Below are 26,233 nucleotides of genomic sequence, written 5' to 3'. Positions count from 1 at the left end.
ACCTGCATCTCTGCATCCCTGCAGTCCTAGCACTGGCCTATTGCATACAGACCCCATTTCACTAGCTCACACTGCACCTGCCAACCCCCACCCTCTTTCTCGTCGATACACTGAATAGCATGTGCATCAAAATAAGCATATGTGAACTGGCAGATGAGGGGGAAGGGTTATGCAGTCTGCAAACTCCAGTCAATTACCGTAAGCAACAGCTAAGGGTTATGGGAAGCAAGAACCTTTGGGTCAGAGAACAGGCCTTTTGAAATTTGGGGCTGCAGTCACCCATTTTGCATTCCTTAGCATGCTATTTGGCAGGCAGAGAGATGCCTTAAGCTCACTCTACCATGCTCAGGTCCCGTGCCGAGTGGTCTATAATGTAGTGCAAATAATAATAATGTTTTGGGAGTTGCATTGTTTAAGGATACCCGTTAGGTTAAAATTACACCAATAATAAAATGTGTTAGTGAATACATTTTCTTTTATTTTTTATTTATTTATAGTGTAATTGGTTAATTAAAACCGTAAAAACGTATACACAAACAGTAGACAATTCATATCAAATTACATATCATATCGAAGCAATTACAAAATCAATATAGTACCATTTTTACAAATTCATCATCTTAGTTCAATAAAACAAAGCAATCTATTTACCCAATCCCATTTGCCAGTAAAATAGCAATTAGTCGATTTAATAGTGAATTAAATGTTTTACTTTTTGTAGAATAATAACATTGTTGTGTTTATTTGGTAAGCATTTGAATTGGTAACTTGGGTGAACAGGAACAGCTTTTAAAATGAGCATGCACTGTGTGTAATGTAAAAGTGAAGTTTTTTTTTATAGGAAATGGAAAGCATTGTTCCATGTTTTAGCTTTCACTTTGGGGCATTGAATTCCAGCTGTCACTGCAGCACTTAACTAAAGCCATGACAAGCTTATCAAATCCTTTGCTTGTAAAATTGTTTTCTGTCACAGTTTAGAACCTTTAATTGACAAGGAACCGTTTATGATAGAATGCTAAATGTGTGCACTGCTGAAGTTTTACACGTGTGGAAGAATCTGGTTGTTATTACTTCTTTTAAAGCACAAAATTAAAACGTGTTTTGAAGACGTTTTATGAAATTGCTTGAACTACTATTCTGCAGCACATTACAAGCTGCATATTATTATTTTTTTTTTTTTTAAATAAACAGATTCTACATTGACTATATAGATCAGCAGATTGAATGTGTCCTTACATTAGATCCGGGAAGAGGCCAAGTAGTAAAGAGGATGATAGTGTGTGGGCATGCATTATAAACAATAAAATACCCTGCACGTGCCTAAGGAGGATATTGGAAGTCACCTCTGAGTTCTGTGAACTATAAAGGGACTCTTTCCTCTATTTGGACAAGGACGCCTCAGAGACTTACAAAGTCCTTCTTACATACTGTACGGGTACTTTATCCCATATATATTTATTGATGAAAGGATCTTGAGGACCACTCAAACTTGCATCTTGGAAGATTATAAATCAAAGAAATGCAATTCACTGAAACAACTACTTTCCTAAAAGAGAGAAAGTTTCCATCTTGTGGGCCCAGACTGAGCACTCTGCCTGGGGCGCAAATATTCGGCACCCCTTTCTTTATGCTCACAAACCCATCTGCCGCATTTTCAAGTTTACACTACAACACATGCCTTCGAGCAAGTGGTCCAGTGATCAGTTGATGCCAGAAGCAAAATGTGTAACTAAGCAAAGGTTCACCACTGAACACCCACTTTATGCTTCTCAGTATTCTGTGCAAAAGCCCAAAACAATGTCATGAGCTAAAAACAATGGCACGATACCAGTGGCATTATTAGGTCAAGAGAGGTCTCCCAAAATGATTTAAAAGCAACAGGCACATGTGCCCTCTCTAGAGCTCATTAATATGATGCATAGAGAAGGTCGAGAGGTGGCTGAGAAAAACAATCTCAATGTTGTGATAAATAAAAGAGAGGTCAAAAGGTTGGAGATGTCTTCTGGTATTTCATATACTCACTTAGGGGGGTATAAAGCATGAAGCGATGGAAATAAGGTGCTCGCAAACAGAGGCGTTGCTAGGGGTGGCTTAGGGGGCTATAGCCCCTGGTCTTGCCCCAGATAGAATCTCAGGGACTACAAGCAAAAGGCTGGTTAGCCCAGAGTCCCTACAGTCCCAACATTAGAGGAGCCCCAGATCTTTTTCAGACCTAGCAACACCCCTGCTCGCAAATGATGCAACTCAACGTTCAGTTTCAGAGCACACCAGCAGCGGCGTTCCTAAGGGGGGCTGAGGGGGCTATAGCCCCGGCTCTTTTGGTTGTTGCCACGGATAGAAGCTCAGGGGTTAGAACCAAAATGCAGGCTTGTCCGAGTCCCGCCCTTCCCGAAATTAGCTTAGCCCCTGATCTTTTCGAGACCTAGCAACACCCCTGCACACCAATATTTTGCGACTGATGCGCTTTTGATGATAGTGCGAGGTATAAATATCCTTTAACATAACTCCCAAACCAAGTCAAAGGCCTAATGCGCTTGTAGATATTATGATCATTGAGGGACAGGAGAACGGGTGGCAGCAAAAACCTCGGCTTCGCTCTGTTAAATGGGAACAGCACGATACACAGAATGACGACACACGTATTTCACTGCAGCAACAGAGAACACCTCTGGTGAAAACGGCAGCTACCTTTCTTCATCCTCCCTGACGAGCCCAAGCCTTCGCTCCCCTTCCCCTTCCTGGCAGACTTGCGCAAAAGGCATAACTTTGATTTGAGCGGCGCAATGTTTCCGCTTTTTCGCGCTGCCTACCATTCAGACGCTAATCCTGCTCTTCGTTTAATTTCCTCATTATGAGGTCAAAAGTTGCTACCCGAAGCACCACGCGCGTACACACCGACGCAATCTTACGCTTGCTTGCTCTAAATAGAGTATACACGGCGGCGGCGAGGCCTCCTAGCAGCGGAGAACCTGTCAACTTACCCGGGACCGGAGAGACCAAGAGGCCGCAGCTGAAAATCACCAGCAGCAACAAGTTACGGCGCAATCCTTTTCTCCCCTCAGCCATAAGAAACAGGGATGCGGGAATAGCCAGTCGGACACTGCGGCGCCAGGTCACCTCTTTCCCCATGGCTGCTTCGGCGGACTCTATTAACCCAAGCCGTTGGTCGCACCTGGCTGAAGCACCCGTTTGCTATTATGTCCCCAGGGCCCTCCTATTTGCTGGGCTGTGATGGTACATACCTTACAAGGCAGAGCAAAGCAGGGCATTAGGAGGTCATATAAACACAGTAACGTGCCCGGCCACACATTAACACCCAGGATGGGGTGGGGGCGAGGGCTAGGCCTGTCATGGGAATAGGCTCTAGCAGAATGAAAGGGCCTACACGGGCCAGTGCAGGTTGAGAGGTAGAGCAGGCACACATGAAGCACAGTGCCTTGCATTTCAAGAGTGCCTTCTTTGCCAAAACCTGGACAACACTTCATAGCACTACTTCCAATTATTCTTCCACGAGGAAATCATGACTGTTCTACAGGCATACAGGAATGTGGTGGTTAACGCTCCTACACGGCCCCACGCTACTACTAAACCAGCAGTAATCCCAATTATAAAGGTGAAACAGGCACAGTCAAACAGGTATTTCTCATTTGCAGCTTTCGGTGATGTGGGACAATGGCAGGGGCAGAGCCAGCCCATACATTTGGGGGGTGGCTGGATGACCTATTTGAAAGTTGGCAGTGAATGGGGCCATTAAACCCTTTGCACTGCTTCCCCCTGCCCCCACCCCCTTCCTCTGAGGTCAGGAGGTGGAATAGCCACTACGCCTCTCTCTGGTCCAATAGATGCATCTTTTTATTAAAGACAAGGAGGCAAGTATCATGCATTATTGTTTACTTCTGACAACCCCAGCAGCAAAGAAAAAACGTTACAAAAAGTTTGAACAACAGCACTTGAAAAAAACAGATTTAAAGTCAATGCATGGAGGTGTCCCCAATTCAACATGGAGGACAGGTCATGCCCTGTAAATGACCAATGAGCAGGGACCCGCCCCCATATTAGTCCTTTACTCCAATCCAAACGCCTCTTTCTGCAGCTGTCTTGTATCAGACGCCCACTGCAAAGACCAGACGATGTAGACGGGATCCAAACGAAGTTCAACGAATCTCAACCTCTCTGCATTTTACAACTGTGACGGAATGCTCTAGAACGGAACATCTCACACCGAAGCTGTAAGAACAACAAACAAAAGGTGGGTGGGTGTCATAGTACTCCTCGCCTCCTTGTCTTTAATATAATCTAAACCCCCTCTCACGTTAGTGAGGAGGATTAATCATTCGATGTCTAGACAGGAGGCTTCATATTATGCAAGTTTAAAGCACTTTCATCACATTAAAAGCAACATCATCAATACGATTGTGATAAAATGTTTTGAATGTTGATTCTCTCGACCAATCAGCTGCTTTCAAAATTTGCTCCAGGCTACCCCACACGAAAGAGGCCTTAGATGCCATTGCACCCCTAACTGAATGAGAACCAAAGGAAGACGTGTCAACACCCGCCTCCTGCATAACCCACTTAATCCATCTGGCTAAAGTGGCAGGGGACACCGGCTTATGAGGTTTCCTAAAGGAAATTAGCAGCTGAGAGGAATTAGGAGGTCTAAGAGCCTCTGTCTTTAACTCAAAACAATGTAAACACTGAATGACACAGAACTTAGAATTATCTGGAAAAGCTGGATAAGAGATGGAGGAAATTATACACTTAGTCCTCCTGGAAATAAAGTGACCCTGTGAGGGGTGAACATGTTGTTGTCCACATCCAATGCTCTGATATCAGAAACCCTCTTAATAGAAACAAGGCATAACACAACATGGCTAACTTGGAAAACAGTTGTTGTAAAGACAAATCTTCATTAGAAGGCCAAGAGCAGAAAAGCTCCAACACCATATTAACATCACACAGTACAGAATACCTAGCTTTAGGAGAGACCTTAATGCAAATGGTTTTGAGGGCACTGCGCACCAAGAAGTGTCTACCCAATGGCTCACCCTTAACCAAAACATGTCCCGCTGAAATAGCAGATCTAAAACCATTTATAGTTCTGTAAGCCTTGCCCTCTCCAAACAACTCCACCAGAAAATTAACTACTTCTACTGGAGGGGCAGAAACGAGATCGAGGTGTTGAGCCACACACCAGCGAACCCAGCGGTTCATTGCTGAAGAGTACCCTGACTTAGTAGAGGCTGCCCAGGAGTCCCTGATGACACAGAGTCCTGCAAAAGTCCCTGGAAGCACCAGGAAGAGCTGAAATCTTCCAAGCCATAAGGGAGAGGTGTCCCTGAAGGACCAGCTCGTGATGGAGACCTGTCGGGTCGGACATAAGCCACGGGTGGAGAGTGAGAAGACTAGGAAAATCCCCTGCCAATTCCAGTAGGGCTGGGAACCACACCTGGTAAGGCTAAAAGAGGGCAACCAACACTAGCGTTGCTGTGTGCCTGCACACCTTAACTAGGACTCTAGCTATCATGGCAAAGGGAGGAAAAGCATAATAGAGGGGACCCAACCAATCCTGGAGGAAAGCGTTGGTAGCCAGTGCACTGGGATCCGGTCTCAAACTGTAGAACCGGGGAACCTGGCAACCTGGCAGTTGAGTCTCGAGGCAAAGAGATTCACTTGAATCTGACTCCAAAGAGACAGGATCTTGAGAAATAGGATCCTGTCTAACATCCAGTCGCTCCTGTCCTGGAGATGCCTGGAGTTCCAGTCCACAACAGTGTTGCTGACCCCTGGAAGATATTCCGCTTTCAACACAATCTCCCGATCCAGACAGAAATGCCAACATTCCCTTACTAAATCTGCTAGGGACATGGACCTGGTTCCCCGCAGATGATTGATGTACTGCACAGCCGAAACATTGTCCATCCGGAGAAGGACACAATTCCCCTGATCTTTGAGAAGGCTCTTTACTGCAAAAGAGCCGGCTAGCAAATCCAGACAGTTGATATGCAGCTGCTTCTCTGAAGTGGACCACTTTCCACCTGTGGAAACCTGTCCTATCCTGGCCCCCCAGCCCACTCTGCTGGCATCCGACTCCAGGATGACATCCGCAGATGGCCCAACAATTGCCCTGCCATTCCAGGCATCCATGTGCCTGAGCCACCAAAGGAGCTCCAACCTGGCCTCGAGGGACAGAAACACTAACTGAGAGTAAGACAGACTCTTGCGAAGATGTTTGACCTTGAGGTGTTGTAACACCATGTAATGGAGAGGGGCTGGAAAGATAGTTTGGATGGAAGCTGACAACATCCCCACAATCCTGGCTAACTGTCTGAGGGAGACCCTCCCTTTCCTGAGGAGGAGACATATTTCCTTCCTTATCTTGAAGAGCCTGCAGTCCGGAAGGAGAAGGATGCAGAGCTTGGAATCTATATTGAAGGCCAGAAATTGGATACATTGCATAGGTTTCAATATGGACTTCTTTGCATTTATAACAAACCCCAATGTCTGTAGAAGGGACACCATTAACTCCAGATGAGTCTGAAGAATCTGAGAACTCTGAGCTAAAATAAGCATATCGTCTAAGTAAATTATTATCCAAATCCCTTTGGACCTGAGGTGAGCCATCAACTTCATTAACTTGGTGAAGCACCAGGGGTCTGACCAAAGGCCAAATGGAAGGGAGGCAAATTGCCAAGTGCGAGCCCCCCACTGGAACTGAAGAAACTCCTGGTGGGGAGGAAAAACAGAGACCACCAGGTACGGATCCTTGAGGTCTAACTTGACCATCCAATCCGCCGGAAGAAGGGTGCCCCTGAGTAGATGAATCCCCTCCTTTTTGAAGTGATGAGACTACAAATGAGTTTAGGGCTTTTAAGTTTATGACTGGGCAAAAACCCTCCTCAGGCTTTGGGACCAGAAATATCGTGCTCAGAAATTGAGAGGCTGTGAAGGACGCTGGGACCACTGCCCCTTTGAAAATGAGGTCTCTGACCTCTGCATCTATCAAATCCTGCTTGGACTTGTCGAACACTAGGGGAAGAGGCAAGGAAAGCTGACAGGGGGGTAAGGGGAGGGGAATAGAACTCTATTTGAAACCCCTTTACTGTCTGCAACACCCAGGGTCTGAGGGGAGAGCCTCCCACTGCTGAAGAAACCTGGCCAGCCTGCCCCCAAAACCTTTGTGGGAAGAAACCTTTAGCACATGTGGCATTACCTGGAGCTGCGCTTGAGCTACCAGCACCGCTGCCGGCACATCCTCTCCAATGGAAACTCCTTTGAGGGTAAAACTGTGTTTGTGCCACCGAGCAGAGGAGGAATTGTGCGCACCTCTTGATGCATATTGATGGGGACGGGTAGAGCACTTGGAGAAACAGCCAGAGGAGCAGGCTCTACCTCTTCGAGCCTTATCGAAAACCTTAGGGGCAAATACCTTTTTAATATTAGTTTGAGCCTTGTCTAATGCCGTGAAAGTGTGAACATAGGCAGAAAGATCCTTAAGAAAACTGCCGCCAAACAAATTGCTTTGGGCCGTAGGACCCACCTCTCTTTCTAACATATAACACATGAAAGACTCTGGGGAATTCAAATAGCCCCGAGATTCGTCCCCTTTGCAAGGCTTACGACTGTTTCCAAACTAGAGAATCTCGTGGCTCCCACATGGGCCCTCCTTTGACATGAAATTCACCAGACCTTTAGAACACCTTGGCAAACAAACCAATTATACCTCTGGGTAATACATATACTTTTAATATTTTATTAAATTGACATTTGAATGAACATATTCATATAGTTGTAAAATTCAGTGTGAAACACTGAACTGCTAAAACACATATTTAATTTAATTTCCATTTCATAAATTACAAAGTGCAATTAAACCGTAAATCATAAACTCTAAAAACCCTTTGTCACCAACTGTTATCATAAATGACCGGTTGTTTGTACAAAATGACAAGACCCTGTAAAGTGATAAACACTCTCAATAAATACCAAAGACAGTCCCTATTCTATAGGGTACTCTCTTTCTACACCTTGTGTCCTTATTCAGTGAATCCACATCACTACTGGTATGTGGTTTAAACAGTTCAATACTTCGTTATTAAATGTTGGCTAATGTACAACACACAAATGAACCCAACATGTTTCGTACTCTAACAATAGTTGGTACAATGTGAGAACTTCTTCAGGGGAAAAACATGGCAATTTATCAAACAAAAACAGGTCTAGGCCCCTTAAAACACCATACACAAAAAGATTTTGTTTTCTTCGTGGTGAACTTCATGCAACCGTATTCCCATTCACAATTAATGTTTATGGACGGATGGGTAAACTTGTCTTCGTAGTAGACACAAACAAATCCTTAGTGGAGCCGTGAACATCCGTCTGCTGGTGATTAAACGGATACGCTACTCGACTCCAGTGACTCTTTCCCGTACAGCCGCACTGTCAGCTGGAGCTGAATAAGGAAATCGCTGGCGCCATCCGCGCCTTGCATGGAGGTTACAACTTCTCCCAAATGCAAATGCCGTCTTGCTCGCGCCCGCCCGAGACACGTGATTGGTCACTTGATCCCACCTCTCTTTCTGCCATGTCTGCCAATTTGGGATCAAGTCGCATGAGGAGGGACTTACGCTGCTCTTTAGAGAGGGAGGATTTGGTGTTGCCGAGCAGGCAAACCGTTCTCTGAATCCTGCCCTGCAGGACCTGCACATCAATAGGGAAATTAGAAATTGCTGCTTCCTCAGCCAGTTAAAAAATCTGGGTCACCGGACCCAACACATCCAACAACTTGTCCTGACACCTCCTCCAGGCCTGATCTACCCCCTTCTTGGGGTCCTTCCCTTTCTGGGACAAAAAGGATACCATGGACTGGTCGAATTTCTGGAGTGAGGGCCACCTTATCAGGAACCACTGCCCTAGGGCACTCTGAAAGCACTTTATTTCTGTCCTCCTCAGGCAAGGGGCGTCTGACCCAATGACTCAAGAAGGATGACACTGCATCCAAGGAGTGCCATTCTGCCGATCTGGGATGTTGGATAAGCACAGGATCGAAGAATGGAACCCAATTAACATCGAGAACTGGCCCTTTGGATGGAGGAACAGGGTCTAACTTCCTCTTACGCCTTTTCGGAGGTGAGTCAGAGTCCTCTGAACTACCTGTAGATGAAATATGGACTGTTGGAGCAGTACCGGGAAGCTGTGAGCTACCAGACCAAAGAGGAAGAGACTGGGACTGTTGGGACTCCTCCAATTTATGCTTCTGACCCCTTCCCGGGGAGGAGATATGACTAGGGGTAGTGGACGGACTGAGTTATCCTTGTAAATGTTTGGACTTCTTAGTGCACTTACGGGGAGCTTGATCAACCACCTCATGGGAAGGATGAAAATCAGATATTTTATGAATGAGCCTATCAAATGCTGAGGCTAGGGTAGAATTGAGGTCTGACAAAACAGTGTCTAATGACGACTATTACTTGAGCCACTGATGGCTGATTAGGAAGGGAAAGCTCCCCATAGGCCTGTTAACCTCCTTCCCTAACCTATCAATTTTTTTGGAAGGCCTAACCTGAGTGCTGGCATCTACCGAAGAGGATCCCTCCAATCCTTTAGCCGCCATGACAGCACAAACACGCAAAGTGTTAAAGGAAATGAGAGAGAGAGAGAGAGACAGAGAGAGAGAGAGAGAGAGTGTGCGTGCGTGAGAGAGAGAGAGAGTGTGCGTGAGAGAGAGAGAGTGCGTGAGAGAGAGAGAGAGTGTGTGCGTGAGAGAGAGAGAGAGAGAGAGAGAGAGAGAGAGAGAGAGAGAGAGAGAGAGAGAGAGAGAGAGAAGCCCAGCAGACAAGAGTTAATGTATTTATACAGCACACACTTTCGCTGTATCAGAGAAAAAACGCTGAGCAGGCATACCTCAAAAGCTGCTCACCCTAGCAGGGTGTGGGATCCAGCAGCGCACAAGGGTAAAACCTTGCAGTCGCACCAGGCAAAGCCTGAAGCCTAGCAGTCGAAATTCCCTTTGAGGGGATGAGTAACAATATGAAATTCCTCCCAAGCGTGCAGGGCCTGAAGCGAAGCTTCTGAAAGGACAGCGCGTCGCGGAGGAATGTGGGTTTATCAAGAAAAAAAGCCTAATCGCGCTGTGCCTGAAGCGAAAGCTTCTGAAAGACGCTCGCGTGCATCGGCGCAGAATGAGCTAGGCATCCGGCACTGAGAATTGTCAGAGGGAAGGCAGTCAAAGAAACGCCCACGCGTGCCAGGCCTGAAGCGAAAGCTTCTAAACGTGTGCGCGCGCGCCTCAGGCTTGCAATAATACAAAACTCTGTCGGGAGGTGGAGTGCACCGTGGGTGAACCGAACCGCTACATATAAAGCGACGTTCACGTGCGGGCTGAAACAATATCACTACCACATGAAATGCACTTTTAACAACACAACCTGAAAGGAAAAAACTTCCCAAAGTGAACGACCAGTCAAAGCGACTGCGTCACTATAAAGTAAAACACTAACACAATACACTCTACACAATGTATGAAAGCCCAACTACTGACTGTCCATCAAAAGCACAACTAGAAGGAGTGACTTGGCTGTGGCATCAGCAGCAAAGAAAGAGGAGTTTGGGTTGGAGTAAAGGATTTATATGGGTGTGGGTCCCTGCTCATTGGTCATCTACAGGGCATGACCTGTCCTCCATGTTGTATTGGGGGGTCTCCCATGTATTGACTTTAAACTCTGTTTTTTCAAGTTCTGTTGTTCAAACTTTGTTTGTAAAGTTTTTTGTTTGCTGTTGTGGTTGTCAGAAGTAAAGAATAATGCATAATATGAAGCCTCCTGTCTTGACAAAGAATTCAGTGGCTATTTAGCTTCACAAAGTGATGTTAATCATTGGAGATGTGGGCCATCTAAACACGGAGCCCAGCAGGTAAACCTTTGGCTTCATCTTAAGGGGTACGTGGACATCGCCTAGGACGGCTTTTGTCCTCTTTCTCTGTAACTTTGCATTGTTTTAACGTAAGTGCACAGCGCTCCTGATGTGAAGTGAGAAATATGAAAGGCTCCTGCCGTCTCACCACTGGCTATCAGAGCCCAGTGCTGTCTTGTGCCTCAAAGTGGGAGGGCTAGTGTGGCCCATGGACGATGGCCAGATATACTCTTCAGGACGTTTGTGAGCTATTACAGAAGCAATCCAAAAGATAGTACCAAAACAAAAGAATGTTCAACCAAGGTTCTATAAAAAAAATAGGATCTTTATTTAAACTAACAAAAATGCACACAACTAATAAAAACACCACTGGCCCACCCCTGTAAAGGAAGCCCAGAGAAGCAGACTTTTAGAATAAAGGTCACTCTGGGTTGATGGGTAAAATATTTCAGCAGCAAATGTCAATGTTAAAGTATATATCTTTTACAAGGTAGATAAGGGGAACTTAATTGTCACTATGGTCCTTTAAGGCATACCATAGGGGACAGTGTCTCTTCAAAAATCCTTGTCTTTGGGGCTGAACAGCATAGAGCTGGGCTTTTCAGGTTAAAACCGGGAGACCGGGTGTTTTCAGTACCAAGCCAGCATCGAGCCGGGGAGTGTCAGGAATGGGGTTCAACGATGATACAGTGCTTGTTCAGAAGCAATGACGGCTTGTGGGTCGCAGACACTGGGAATGCCAGACAATGTCAGCTCAGCAGCACTTGAAGATTCGGCAGCCTCAGTGCGGAGAAACAGAGACTTGCCTTTGGTGTTGTCCAGGCTTGGCTGGCTCAACATAAGGCTGGAGTACTGCAGTGGCATTAGCTTGGAGCTTGAAGAAGCGGGTGACAAGATGAGATGTCGAGTTGGGGATACTAGAAAACTCAACGGGACTCAGATGGCAGTGCCTTGGCGCTGAACAAAATTCACAGATGCTGAGGCAGTCGAGCGTTGAGGCCGTAGATGACACCGGCAATTTCCTTGCAATAGCTTGGACAACATTGCAGGTGCCAAAACCGGTGTTGAGGTGGTTTAGAGATGCAATGAGAGCCAGAGGTCACTTACTTTGTTCTATGGTTAATGGGAGACCCAGTTCAGGGTCACAAGAGCAGGGGTGAAGCCTTCTGCCCTTGCCAACCAGTAAGGTTGTAGAGAGCACTTGCAGGATTGCATCACCTCCACTGAACAGGGTCCTGGGTACCAGTGTTTCAGTTGCAATAGGTCCAAATCCAGCCAGCTGCTCAAACCACATATGCCCAGTGGCTGGTTATAGAGAAGATATGTCCTATTCCTTGGAGCTCACTGTCCTTACTTCTATGACAAAGGACATTAGAATAGACTGTATCCCCAACAGAGTGTCAAGCGTATCCTTTTTGTGTTGAAGTTGTTGGGAGGCAGAAGAATACGTCATCCATAGCTTCTGCACTGCCCCAAATCCAATACCGCACAGGTGAGAGACGTAACTCAGTGAGATAACCGTACCGACATTATCCCAGGCAGGTACAACAGGACATCTAGACAATCTAACCTGAAGATGGCAAAAGCAGTCAAGCTAACGTTGCAACATTAATAGGCGCACGCACTAGACACAAAGCAGATATGCACTCTACATGAAGAACACGGTCAAATATGCATTTATACATGAAGATTATGAACACAGCAACCAGAAGACATGAAGAACATTAACATAACCAATGTATAAACTGAATGCACCACGAACAACACTTGAGTATAGCTCACTAACATAGAAATCAGAGTGTAATAAGGCAGCCATCTTCTTTAAAATGGAAGCTGCAGAAGGCTTTTAAATAACCCAAGGCCTTGAGATTTCAAGAGAACTCAAAATGCTGAATGTTAGGCAGAATCCTGCGCATTGCCCTTAGGGACCACTACACACAATTAAGACTACAGGTGGCAATACAAGTTTTACCTTTGGTACAAGCCTGTGCTACTAAATTATAGCGGTAGCAGTAGCAGAGCAGCCAGGCTTATCTCAAGAGTATATGAGCAGTAGCAGAGATTACAAAAAGGGACCACAATTACTGTGACTCAAGCAAACACTGACTCAAGATTTCAGGTAAAAGAATATAAGTACATTTATTTTTAAACCATTTGTTATTAACACGACACTTCTATTAATTTAAAAACCACACGTAAAATATACTACAACTACCAATTCACTTTGTACAGTATTATTCGAGGTAAGTACCCTGTATTTGAATGGACCGGTGTTGTGAAACAGAACACGTTACTGTGAATACAATTGCAATCACTTTTTGACAGTTCGGTCTAATAGACAAATGCGTATCCGCGGCAAGAAATGCTACCGGGGTAAAAACACACTTAGCACCCGAGATACCCAGAGAGAGTTGGGGGCAAAAATCACAGGCAATATGTTGGTTAGGCAGAAAGAATTGAAGAACACACAGACAGGAATTCAAGAGTCAAGGGGCCGGAGCCAAAGTCAAGTGACACCGGGTGCCTGTTGTCGAGGATCACACAGTCGGATAGTTCGAGATTCAACGTTGCCAAGAATACTTTGATATTGTCAATGTTCGGAAGCAAAAGTTATAAGAAGGAGGGAAAAGTAAGGACAAGCCTTAAAGTAGAGAAATATAGATTTCACCCATAATTCCTCAAACAGGACACAGTACCTTTCTCAAAGAACGAAGCTGGTGCCACAGCAGTTTTTCCTGTTGGTTTCCCGCAGACCCACGCTTTCCTGCAGCTTCAGCAAGAAGAAGGACGATGAGGGGGTCCGCGCCACACAGGGATGAGGCCGGCAGCAGCGACAATGAATAAAAGGTGCACTCCTTAGAAACACAGGAGAGGTTCTTCAGGTGGCTATCCGGACCACTACAGCAGTGTGCAGCGATTTCGACCACGAAGGCGACCTCTGGCTGAAGAAGATGAGCTGGTTATCCCCACCAGGCTCAAGGGAAGAAGACTCCGGACTGGATCTCCTCTTAGTCGTTGAAGGGTAGATAGCTCAGGACTGCAGCAGGGCTTCACCGGTACGGGGTAGTTGCAGCAGTCAACCTCTTCTCCACTTCTTATCGGTTCCTTGTAGTTCCAGTGGCGACTCTCTGACTTCCAGCCCAAGAGACCTGCCTTTTATGCGCAAAACCCCCATTCACACAGCCTGGCTGTCAATCACCGAGCAGGGGTTGTCCAGCCCGAAAAACCACCTTGCCCAATCATGACAAAGTGCGACTTGGGTTTCCTAGGATACCCTGTGCAGGGGGTGACTACACCCCTCCCTCACATTCAGCCCACCTAGACACCCAGGCACCTTGAGGAGGGCTTCTAGGTAGAAGCCCGCCAAAAGACAGTGAACAAAGAAGGCAAACGTAGTTTGCCGCGCAAAGTAAAACACAAGAACGATTTTAACAAAAAGAAATGGCGAATAAACCGCACCGGAGCCAAACGAAAAAGGATTTGGTGAAGCAGGTTTAAGTTCTGAGGCTAACACAATAGCCTACAATATTACCACGGTTATACCACTGCCACCAGCCATGTCTAAATGTTAAAAGAGCGAAACAATGCTCTAGGAGGTACAGATAAAAAGAGTTAAGAGTTAACCCTTCCAGCACTCCATGTAAGATGGTGTGTACTGGATCTGTGGTTAATGGTAACTTTAGCCTTTTCTGGGGGACAGTAGTCACCTCAGAAATGGAGTCGGTGGGAAGTCTTAATGACAACCCTGTGCCACTGCACAGAAGGTGCAGTGTGACACACACAAAGAAGGGGGCTACTGAAGTGGTGTACTCCAGAGCCCACAATCACAAAAACAGGTCGAAACACATAGCAAAACACAAGTAATAGTGGGGGAAAAGCTCGCACTCTTACTAAGTGGAAGGAAACAACTCCAGAGATCCAGCAAAGCTTTTGAGGGACTCAGTAGGTAAGGGAAATTAGCCATGAAAAGAGAATTCTCCCTAACACTCGCCCCTCCCCAGACTAAGGGACAGGAGGATTTAATCCACTCCTGGATGGTTCTCATACCTCTAGTGGGTTACAAACATCCTAGAGAGACCATCAGCATTTTGGTGGTGACTTCCTGCTCTGTGCTCAATGGACAAATCAAAACCTTGGAGGCAGATTGACCATCTGAGTAACTTTGGGCTTTCCTCTTTCATTTGCATCAGCCATCTCAAGGGTTGGTGGTCAGTCTGAATGGTGAAGTAAGATCCATACAAGTATGGTCTAAACCTCTTCAGTGCCCACACAATAGCAAAGCATTCATGTTCTATTGTTGCCCACCTTGTTTCAGGATCCTTTAACTTCCTGCTGATGAAACAAATGGGGTGTTCCCGACCTTTCTCACCCAGTTGATTAAGGACTGCACCTATACCTACATTTGAAACATCAGTTTGTACAATGAAGGGTTGGTGATAGTCAGGAGCTCTTAGGACTGGAGCTTGACAAAGGGCTTTCTTCAGACCTTCCAAGGCTTGATGGCACTCCTCTTTCCATTTGACCTTTTTAGGAAATTTGGGAGAGGAGATGACATTCAATGGAGAAGCTATGGTCGCATAGTTCTCTATGAAGTTCCTGTAATACCCAGTGAGACCTAAGAAGGCTCTCACTTGGGTTTGAGTAGTAGGGGTGGCCCAGTTTTGTACAGCTTGTACTTTGCTAGGCACTGGACTTATTTCACCTCCTCCTACCTCATGTCCAAGGTACACCACTGAACTCTGACCAATTTGACATTTGCTTGCCTTTATGGTCATATGGGCCTGTTCCAGAGCCTGCAATACATAGCCTAGGCGCTCAATATGTTCTTTCCATGTAGGGCTGAACACTGCAATGTCATCCAAGTATGCCATGCATAAGTCCTCCATCCCATTCAGAACTTGATTGACCATCCTCTGAAATGTAGCAGGTGCATTTTGCAATCCAAAAGGCATTACCATGAATTGATAGAGGCCAGCTGGTTCCATGTAATAATGTCGCCACAAAAATATCGCCATGCAAAAATATTGCCGAAAAATGGTCGTTTTTTGTGGTGACATTATTGCATGGGGGACACCCCCGCAACACCCAAATTTATTGTTATTTTTTTTTTTTATTCAAATAATATCGTCACAACATTTTCCCGGCAATATTATTTACGGCGACCATATATGTGGGGATATTATTACCTGATACCGGCCAGCTGGGGTAGAAAATGCAGTTTTCTCCTTGGCATGGTCTGTCAGGGCTATTTGCCAATAGCCTGACGTTAGGGCAAATGTGCTGAGGTACTTGGCTGCACCAAGTTTGTCTACCAGCTCATCTGTCCTAGGTAAAGGATGGGCATCAGTCGTCGTGACTGCATTTAGAGCTCTATCGTTCATGCAGAATCTCAACTCCTTGGATCCTGCCTTTGGTACAAGCACATCTGGGCTAGACCATGGGCTAGTAGAGGGCTCTATAACCCCGAGATCAGGCATCTTGTTGACCTCATTCCTTATATGGGTTCTGACATTGTCCGACATTCTGTAACCCCTGCTTTTGACAGGAAAACAGTCACCAGTGAGTATATCATGCTGGCCCCAAGGGGTTAAGTCTGGTGAAAGTGAGAACAGGGAGGCAAACTGATTCAAAAGTAACTTGCACTCATCCTGCTGGTAAGATGTGAGACTGGAAGAGAGATTAACTCCTTCCACTTGCTCATCTAAAGGTAAGCCTCTGAGGAGGTCAGGCAGAGGTTCACTCTCCTCCTCCTCCTGAGCTGAAGCTAGAAGCAAAGCTATGTCAGGCCGAGAGGTATATGCCTTCAAACGGTTGGTGTGAAAGACTCTGGGAGCCTCCTTAGGTTTGTCTAAATCCACCAGATAGTTCACCTCTCCAAGTTTACCCACAACCTTGAAGGGTCCTATCCATTTGTCCTGCAAGGCCCTCTGCCTTGTGGGGACCATAACAAGAACAAGCTGGTCTTGAGTAAACTCAACAATGTTAGCTGTCTGGTCATGCCAATGTTTGACCAGAGCTTGACCAGCCTTCAAGTTATCAGTTGCCTCTGCCATCATGTGTGACATTCTCCTCCAGAGACCTATCACATAGTCAGTCACTCTGACTGGCTTGGGGGAAGGAGCACTCTCCAACCCCTCCTTAATCAGGGCCAATGGACCACCGACCGGATGGCTATAGAGAAGTTCAAAGGGACTAAATCCTACTCCCTCCTGAGGGACTTCTGTATATACAAAGAGAAGGCATGGCAGTAGAAGGTCCCACTTTCTTTTAAGGGGTTCTTCTAAAGCACCTATCATGCTCTTCATAGTTCTGTTAAACCTCTCTACCAACCCATTGATTTGGGGTGGTAGGCAGTTGAGAACTTGTAGGTTACTCCACAGGTTTTCCACATGGCTTGCATGTAGTTGGACATAAAATGTGATCCCCTGTCAGATATCACCTCCTTAGGAAAACCTACTCGGGTAAAAATACCAAGTAGGGCCTTAGCCACAGCCGGAGCCGTAACAGTCCTCATAGGTATGGCTTCAGAAAATCTAGTGGCATGATCTACTACATCCAGGATAAACCTGTTGCCTGAAGATGTGAGAGGATCAAGAGGACCAACAATGTCAATCCCGACCCTCTCAAAAGGAACTCCCACCGCTGGGAGAGGCACTAAGGGTGCCACATTCTTGGATCCACTCTTGCCAGAGGTTTGGCAAGTGTGACAGCTTCTGCAGAATTTGTCTACTTCTGAACCCATCTTAGGCCAATAGAAGTAAAGAGAGAGAGCCTTTCCTTGGTCTTCTTAAAACTTAAGTGACCAGCCAAAAGTATCTCATGGGCTAACTGCAGAAACTGTAGTCGGTTCACTAGAGGTACTACAAGTATTTTGCTGTCTCCAGGGGTTGACTCAGTTGGTTCACTGTAGAAGAGGCCATCTCCCCAGTGCAACCTATACTTCCCAGGCTCAGTCCTATTGAGCTGAGAAGTTGCCTGTTGGCGAAGACCTTCCAAGGTAGGACATTCTCTTTGTCCCTTACTGAAATCTTCCCCTTTGGGTTCACCTTCTGCCAGTAAAGACTGCAGCACAGGATGGTCAACAGGATCCAGATCTCCTACCAAAGTAAGATCTTCTTCTAGATCGGATTCCTCAGTATCTAGTTTGACCATACAGGGTTGAACCTCACACTCAGCCTCAGCTGGTGTGGGAGTCACAGATGTGACTTTGGACAGTCTCGGAGATGTCCTCCTGGGCACAGGAGTGCTTGCTGGTTTCTTGCTGGCAGACTTGGGTTTCCCCTTGGTCTTTCCTTGCCATGCAATGGCAGTAAATCCGTCCTGTGGACTTGGGGTAATAGTTTCCTCTATCATGTCCCCAGGAAAGCCTCTCACGGTTCTCTCCCTTGCAGACCTTGTGAGCTCCTGCTTCCTTCTACTGGGGGGCCTGGGGGTACTAGACACAACTCCAAGAGTTTTAAGGTCCTTACCCAGCAGGACCCTCCCAGGTACGTTATTCTGCACACTTACAGGTATCCTGACAGTCATGTCATTGCACTGGATGAGAACTGGTAACTAGGGAACCATTTGCACAGGGCCTCCAGCTAACTTGGTTAAGTGTTTGGGTGCCTTAGCAACATCCTCCACCTTGGAAAAAACATTCATCAACCACAGTTATGCTGGCTCCAGTGTCTCTGATGGCAGGGGTCTCCTGACCATTCACAAGAACACTATCTTTGTAATGCTCTTTAGTATTATCTGGGATTGAGTTATAGACATCTAAGTTCTGTTGTTCCCAAAGACCAAAGGACACTAAAGAAACACTAGCTGAGACTCTCATGGGCTCATCAGCTAGTAACTGAAAGTTTCCACTGGTCATGGGTACTTCATCCACCTGGGAGAATGCTAAGGAGACAGTGTTGATCCCTGAAGGTTTACCCTTACATCTGGGATCTCCTTTCACATGGTCAGGTAGCCCACAACCAAAGCATTTTCCAAATGCTCGCTGGAATGTGGGTTTACTCTGACCTCCGTCTGGTTTGGGACCAGGTGGTACACTAGCCTGTTTCGGTTTTCCTGGTGGCTTACCCTGGTTGTGTTTGGGGACCTCTTTTGGATTGGAATTATTGGAATTCTCTTTGTTGTCTTTCTTTGGCTGCTTTCCCTCATCATTTTTCTGAGTTGCCCCAGAATCCTTGTGAGTGGCCCTGTTGGCAAACCTTAAGTCAGCAGCCTTAGCTAGTTTCTTAGGATCTATCTCCTTTGAATCAGCCAAGTGTTGTCTAAGCTCAGGGGAACAGACATCAAAAATCGACTCCAACATTACAAGATTCCTCAAACCTTCATAAGTGTTCACTTTGTAACCCTTAACCCAACCATCTAAGTTTTTCAAACATTCACACGCCCAGGTAGCCCAAGGGGTACCATCATGCTTTTTGAGGGTTCTAAACCTCTTAAGATACTGGGAAGGGGTCTTTCCAAATCTAGCTATTAATGCTAGCTTCACACACTCATAATCCTGTTTATCCTCCTCCCCCAACTCAATTACAGCATCACTTGCAACAGGGGGAAGCCTAGAGTTTCAATTCAAGGTATCTCAGCTGATTCCCTGAGATACCCTGAATCCCATGATTGTACTCAAACATTGCTAACCAATCCAAAACATCAAGTGTAGTCTCATACATACCAATCATTTCCTTTGGCATACAGGGTCTCTTAGGGCTGGCAGACCTAAAAGACTCTGGGAGAGAAGCATTTTCTACAGACAATTTCTTCATCTCTAGTTCATGATTCAGCTCCATTTCTCTGAGCCTTAACTCTTGATGTTTCATGGCAGTTTGTGCATCAATACGTTTCACTTCCAATTCAAGTCTCATTTTCCCAAGTGCAAAACATTCAGGAGTAAGTGTAGGACCTGTGGGGTCCCAGTGGACAGAGTTTGTGCTTTTTGAGCAGGCAAAGGAGTGGTAGGGTTACCTAACAAGGACTCATCTACTTCTTCCAAATCAACACTCTCAGAATGAGATACATCATTATCCACATTTGCTGGAGAGGTAGGCCCTTCTGACCCACTCTCCAGACTTTGTTTTCCTATTAACTTTGCAATCAATTCAGATTTCCTTCCTTTACCAGAAATACTCCTCTCCCTCCACATGGTTCTCAAAACCTCAGCAGTGAATTTCAAAAGACCCTCTTCAGTGTAGCTTTCCATATTTGACATGATTTCTTAGATAGAATTAGTGGTGTTAACCTTGTGGTTAGTTGAACCCAAGCAATAGTAACACTCTAAGTGTAATCACTCTACTTTCAAATCCTCGCCACTGTACACCAGTGTTAGGCAGAATCCTGTGCAGTGCCCTTAGGGACCACTACACACAATTAAGACTAGAGGTGGCAATACAAGTTTTACCTTTGGTACAAGCCTGTACTACTAAGTTATAGTGGTAGCAGTAGCAGAGCAGCCAGGCTTAGCTCAAGAGTATATGAGCAGTAGCAGAGATTACAAAAAGGGACAACAATTACTGTGACTCAAGCAAACACTGACTCAAGGTTTCAGGTAAAAAAATAGAAGTACATTTATTTTTAAACCATTTGTTATTAACACAACACTTCTGTTAATTTAAAAACCACACGTAAAATATACTACAACTAACCAATTCACTTTGTACAGTATTATTCGAGGTCAGTACCATGTGTTTGAATGGACTGGTGTTGTGAAACCGAACACGTTACCGTGAATACAATTGCGATCACTTTTTGACAGTTCGGTCTTCTAGACAAACGCGTATCCGTGGCAAGAAATGCTACTGGGGTAAAAACACACTTAGCACCCGTGATACCCAGAGAGAGTTGGGGGCAAAAATCACAGGCAATATGTTGGTTAGGCAGACAGAAACAAAGAACACACAGACAGGTATTCAAGAGTCAAGGGGCCTGAGCCAAAGTCAAGTGACACCGGGTGCCTGTTGTCGAGGATCACACAGTCGGATAGTTCAAGATTCAACGTTGCCAAGAATACTTTGATATTGTCAATGTTTGGAAGCAGAAGTTATAAGAAGGAGGGAAAAGTAAGGAAAAGACTTAAAGTAGAGAAATAGGGATTTCACCCAAAATTCCTCAAACAGGACACAGTACCTTTCTCAAAGAACGAAGCTGGTGCCACAGCAGTTGTTCCTGTTGGTTTCCCGCAGACCCACGCTTTCCTACAGCTTCAGCACGAAGAAGGACGATGAGAGGGTCCGCACCACACAAGGATGAGGCCGGCAGCAGCGACAATGAATAAAAGGTGCGCTCCTTAAAAACACAGGAGAGGTTCTTCAGGTGGCTATCCGGACCACTACAGCAGTGTGCAGCGATTTCGACCACGAAGGCGACCTCTGGCTGAAGAAGATGAGCTGGTTATCCCCACCAGGCTCAAGGGAAGAAGACTCCGGACTGGATCTCCTCTTAGTCGTTGAAGGGTAGATAGCTCAGGACTGCAGCAGGGCTTCACCGGTACGGGGTGGTTGCAGCAGTTCACTTCTCCTCCACTTCTCGTCGGTTCCTTGTAGTTCCAGTGGCGACTGTCTGACTTGCAGCCCAAGAGACCTGCCTTTTATGCGCAAAACCCCCATTCACACAGCCTGGCTGTCAATCATCCAGCAGGGGGGTTGTCCAGCCCGGACAACCACCTTGCCCAATCATGACAAAGTGCGACTTGGGTTTCCTAGGATACCCTGTGCAGGGGGTGACTACACCCCTCCCTCACATTCAGCCCACCTAGACACCCAGGCGCCTTGAGGAGGGCTTCTAGGTAGAAGCCCGCCAAAAGACAGTGAACAAAGAAGGCAAACCTAGTTTGCCGCGCAAAGTAAAACACAAGAAGGATTTTAACAAACAAAAATGGTGAATAAACCGCACCAGAGCCAAACGAAAAAGGATTTGGTGAAACAGGTTTAAGTTCTGAGGCTAACACAATAGCCTACAATATTACCACGGTTATATAAGATATCGGCGGTAGAAATTTAGTGTAAATACCACTGCCACCAGCCATGTTTAAATGTTAAAAGAGCGAAACAATGCTCTAGGAGGTACAGATAAAAAGAGTTAAGAGTTAACCCTTCCAGCACTCCATGTAAAATGGTGTGTACTGGATTTGTGGTCAAATTTCACTAAGTAAAGTTAATGGTAACTTTACCCTTTTCTGGGGGACAGTAGTCACCTCAGAAATGGAGTCGGTGGGAAGTCTTAATGACAACCCTGTGCCACTTCACAGAAGGGGCTGTGTGACACACGCAAAGAAGGGGGCTACTGAAGTGGTGTACTCCATAGCCCACAATCACAAAAACAGATCAAAACACATAGCAAACCCAAGTAAGAGTGGGGGAAAAGCTCACATTCTTACTAAGTGGAAAGAAACAAGTCCAGATATCCAGCAAAACTGCCGAGGGACTCACTAGGTAAGGGAAATTAGCCATGAAATGAGAATTCTCCCTAACACTGAATCTATGGAAATACAGCTCAGAAAGTAGCGGGCAACTATTACCAAGGTTAGAACGAGATAGGGAGGATGGGAATGACAGAGCAAAAGGCATGAGATAGATTCCAAGATGGCCGCCTGCATATAGGGACGTGCAGTCCTTTGTTCCGCTCCTGATGGCAATTTGAGCAGGCCATGTGCCCATTACCAGGGTTAAAGCTGGGCAAGAAGAGACGCCGGTGAACAGAGAACGTGAGGAGCAGATCCTCACCGAAGGTGCGAGTGCTGTGGCCTGTTGGAGGCATGGCACGTGAAGAATTGGAGACGCACCCAGACACAGCAGCGTGCCAGAACCACCACAGGGCCACTGATAACGACGAGATGGAGAAATATATGATGTGCGTTCCAGCCCCCTGAGAGATCGAAAGCAGGGGGGTGCAGTTTAGGGTAGTTATGCGACCCCCACTTTAAGTGCAGCAGCCCGCGTATATGACAATCGTGGAGCCAGCGGGGCGGTGAGGAGAAGAGAGTCACGCCCAGGCAGAGCAGTGAGCCGGAATCACAGCAGGGGCAATGAAAACAATGATACAGTGACATATACGAGTGCGTCCCATCCCCCTGAGGCATCGGAAGCAGAGAGGTGTCCCCTCGGGGATATTTGCAGTGGTCGCTGTGGATAACAACAGTGGTGCCAGCGAGACGGTGAGGAGGAACAATCTAGGTGGAGCCATTCTACGACAACTCACCACTGAAGGCTGCAGACTGTACAGTGAGTCACCTGGGGGGGCCTAGCAGCAGCATATAGATCAGAGGAGGTGCAGGGAAGGCCTAGAGTCCCAGGCCGTGGGCCCTGAGGAAAAGTGCCTGGAGCAAAGTTAAAGAACGGGCATAAGGGACATTGGCAGCTGTGGAGCCCCCTCAGAGTTGGAGTAAGGGGTGTGTGGACCTCAGTGTTTGTAATGGTCTAGGTTCAGCAGACTTGTGTTGACGCTCACCCCTCTTGAAGGAGGAGTGATGAAGAGGCAGCTGTTCACTGGGTGGCTGGGCTCTACCCGCTAGTAGAGTTACACTGAGACATAAACAGCTCAATGGAATGGAGGGGTTTACTGAATCCGGATTTGGCTGGACAATAACAGCTAGAGAAGAACACGAAATAGTGGTGTCCAGGGGAGGGAGGAGCCCAGCGTGATAAGAGGATACCAAGCATCGATTGAACCTAAGTAGCACAATTGAAACAAGAACTGCTGGCATGACGGAGGGAAATGTGGGGGAACAGAAGTAGAGCTGCACAAAAGATTGGTGTGAAATTAGAATTACGGTTGTCACGCAGGCAATTGTAAAGTGTCTTTGCGCATTGAGAATATAGCGCGACAGATGCGCAGCAAATATAACTTATAGTAGGGATACAATAAGAATAACACAAATCACAAATCACAAGTACTGTAATTCTTGCGCTCCAATAATAGATTTATTCTTTTGCTCTTTTACTTGTTATCCCCCCGACACGTTTCCCCATTGGTCAGAATGGGTTTTCAGGAGGGTTATTATATTGAAACATTTTTGTTCTGCAAAATAATGGAACAAGAAACATAATTGCATTTTTGCAATACGCCTGTGTTGTGTTCTCAAAAACAAGATCAAATGCATTTCAAATTTGTGCAGAAAAATATGTGAGATTTTGTTATAAAGACTTACTTTAAGTCTCACAATGACTTTGTTTATATTCCAAATTACTTTCCAGAAGTTTAGGTTTGTGTGCTTAAAATGTATGCACTTTCATTCAATAATTCCCATTATTTTGTTTTGCGGCACTTATAATTTCCTTTTAAGTACCTAAAAGAATATATAAAATGTATTTATATATTCCATAATTTAAAGATAAGAATTCATGGTTAGAATATTCAAAAAGTTTTAGTTTGGGTTTTCTGATTCTATTCTTACCTTATTATGTTTAAAGTTCGATATCTGGTTCCTTTCGGTTAGATGTAATGTAAATTGCAATATATAGACCATTTGCTGATTCAAAATGGGCGCTATTAATATGTGACGTGATATCACATGATTAGGCCGTCGGCACGTTGCGATCTCCATTTTGGATCTGGAACCAACTTTAATGCCCCATAGATGTAATGTCAGCAAATTCTATAGTTGCACATATTTGAAAGAGCAAATGATGATGCACTTGATAAGTGTGAAAAATACATAAAGCCTGACTTGGATTTTTAAATTGTTAATATAGTCATGAACAAAAAAAGACACTTTTAGACAAAATAATGAACTCATTTTGTGACAATGTAAGCGAGACATGTAAAACATAGTTTCGGCTTCACTCAAAAAAAATTGTGTACTACTTTAACGGTTATATCAGAAAAAACAGGTTAAGCATTATTTCAATTTCCCACCAAACTTATATGGAGACAATTAAGATCTTGTGGTTGGATGCAACATGTTGTAGCTTTTATACTTCATTTATCAAAATTGCCCAATTACAGTCCATGAGACATATCCCATTTGCTTCTCTCTGTCTTAACAATTTTTCTCTGTTACCTGCTCTAGCTGGAGTGTCAATGTATTCCAAGCCATAGAATGTGATGTCTTTGATTTGTTCATGAGTATGTTCTGAAACAAAGTGTTTACTCAGGGGGTACCTCACGTCTCTGTTTCTTATGGATCGAAGATGCTCTGCAATTCTTGTTTTAACAATCTTATTGTGCTCCCAATATAAAGTTTTAAACATGAACATTGTATGACATAGACCACAAATTTCGTATTGCAATTAATAAAATCCTTTATTACATATCCGTTGCCATTTAGTTTGATGATCTTGATTTTTCCATTATCCGAATAAGGACAAATGCTACAATTGCCACATTTAAAATTGCCTGTAAATTTAGTAGATTGCCACAATTTAGTTCTGCCCTTTGATATCCTGTTTTTTTACAAAATGTGATGGGCACAAGATATTTTTAATGTTTTTTGTTTTTCGGTATGTAATGCAAGGAGAATCTTCCAAATGTTTTGCTATATTCGTGTCCAGGTGTCCAGTGGTAGCAAATGCCAATGTTTTTTAGAATGTTCCTGAGTAGGTTGGCTTCCGTGATATAAGTAGTTATGAATCTCAATTTTGTATTTCCACATTGGGATTCTGTTTTGTTTTGAAGCAATTCTTCCCTGGTTCTTTCATTGGTTTCATTATATCCTTCTTTCAACTGTTTATTCGTATATCCCCTGTCTAGGAATTTATTTCTTGCAAATGCTAGGTGTTTTTTCAATTCCTCTTGTTGGGTACAATTGTGCTTAATCCTGAGGTACTCGCCATATGGTATGTTGTGCATTGTATGTCGTGGATGATTACTATCAGCGTACAGGATGCTGTTTCCAGATGTGGGTTATAGAGAATAGAATGAATCTGATTATTTACAATGTATATTTCTAAATCAAGATAATGAATTCTTTCCACACTTTCTTCCATGGTTAGCTTGAGGTTGTATTGGTTTTGATTTAGATATTCATGATAATCCAATAGGGAATTTTTGCTTCCTTTCCATATTACTAAAATGTCATCTATAAATCTACTCTGGTAGATAACTTGGTTTTCTTTGGTGAAGGAAGAATGTTGCCATGCGTGGTGTATTTCATAAGATCCCATATATAAATTTGCATACATGGGTCAACTTTTGCCCCCATTGCAGTTCCCTGCTTTTGTCTAAAAAGTTCTTTATTGAACAAAAAGATGTTAGTTAGCGTGAAGTTTAACATTTCAAAAACCATTTCATTTTGTTTATGATAGGAAATTGATCTTGTTTTCAGAAATTCTTGAGTTGTTTCAATTCCTTTAGTAAGGAGTATGATGGTGTATAGTGAGGTGACATCAAATGTCACCAA

At 45.0% G+C, this 26,233-nt stretch overlaps 1 protein-coding gene across 1 annotated transcript in view; it reads right to left on the bottom strand.

Annotated features, from left to right (window-relative positions):
- Positions 1 to 3,135, bottom strand: part of LOC138526772 (epithelial cell adhesion molecule-like) — a 412,232-nt gene extending 409,097 nt beyond the window's left edge. The window contains exon 1 of the mRNA XM_069637456.1: positions 2,982 to 3,135. Coding sequence (XP_069493557.1) covers positions 2,982 to 3,129 — 148 coding nt within the window. The 5' untranslated portion in view covers positions 3,130 to 3,135. The remainder of the gene's footprint in view (positions 1 to 2,981) is intronic.
- Positions 3,136 to 26,233: the final 23,098 nt, after the last annotated feature.

Source organism: Ambystoma mexicanum, chromosome 14 (genome assembly GCF_040938575.1).
Source record: "Ambystoma mexicanum isolate Mex_15411 chromosome 14, UKY_AmexF1_1, whole genome shotgun sequence".
NCBI lineage: Eukaryota > Metazoa > Chordata > Amphibia > Caudata > Ambystomatidae > Ambystoma > Ambystoma mexicanum.
This window is presented reverse-complemented; position numbering and strand designations above follow the sequence as displayed.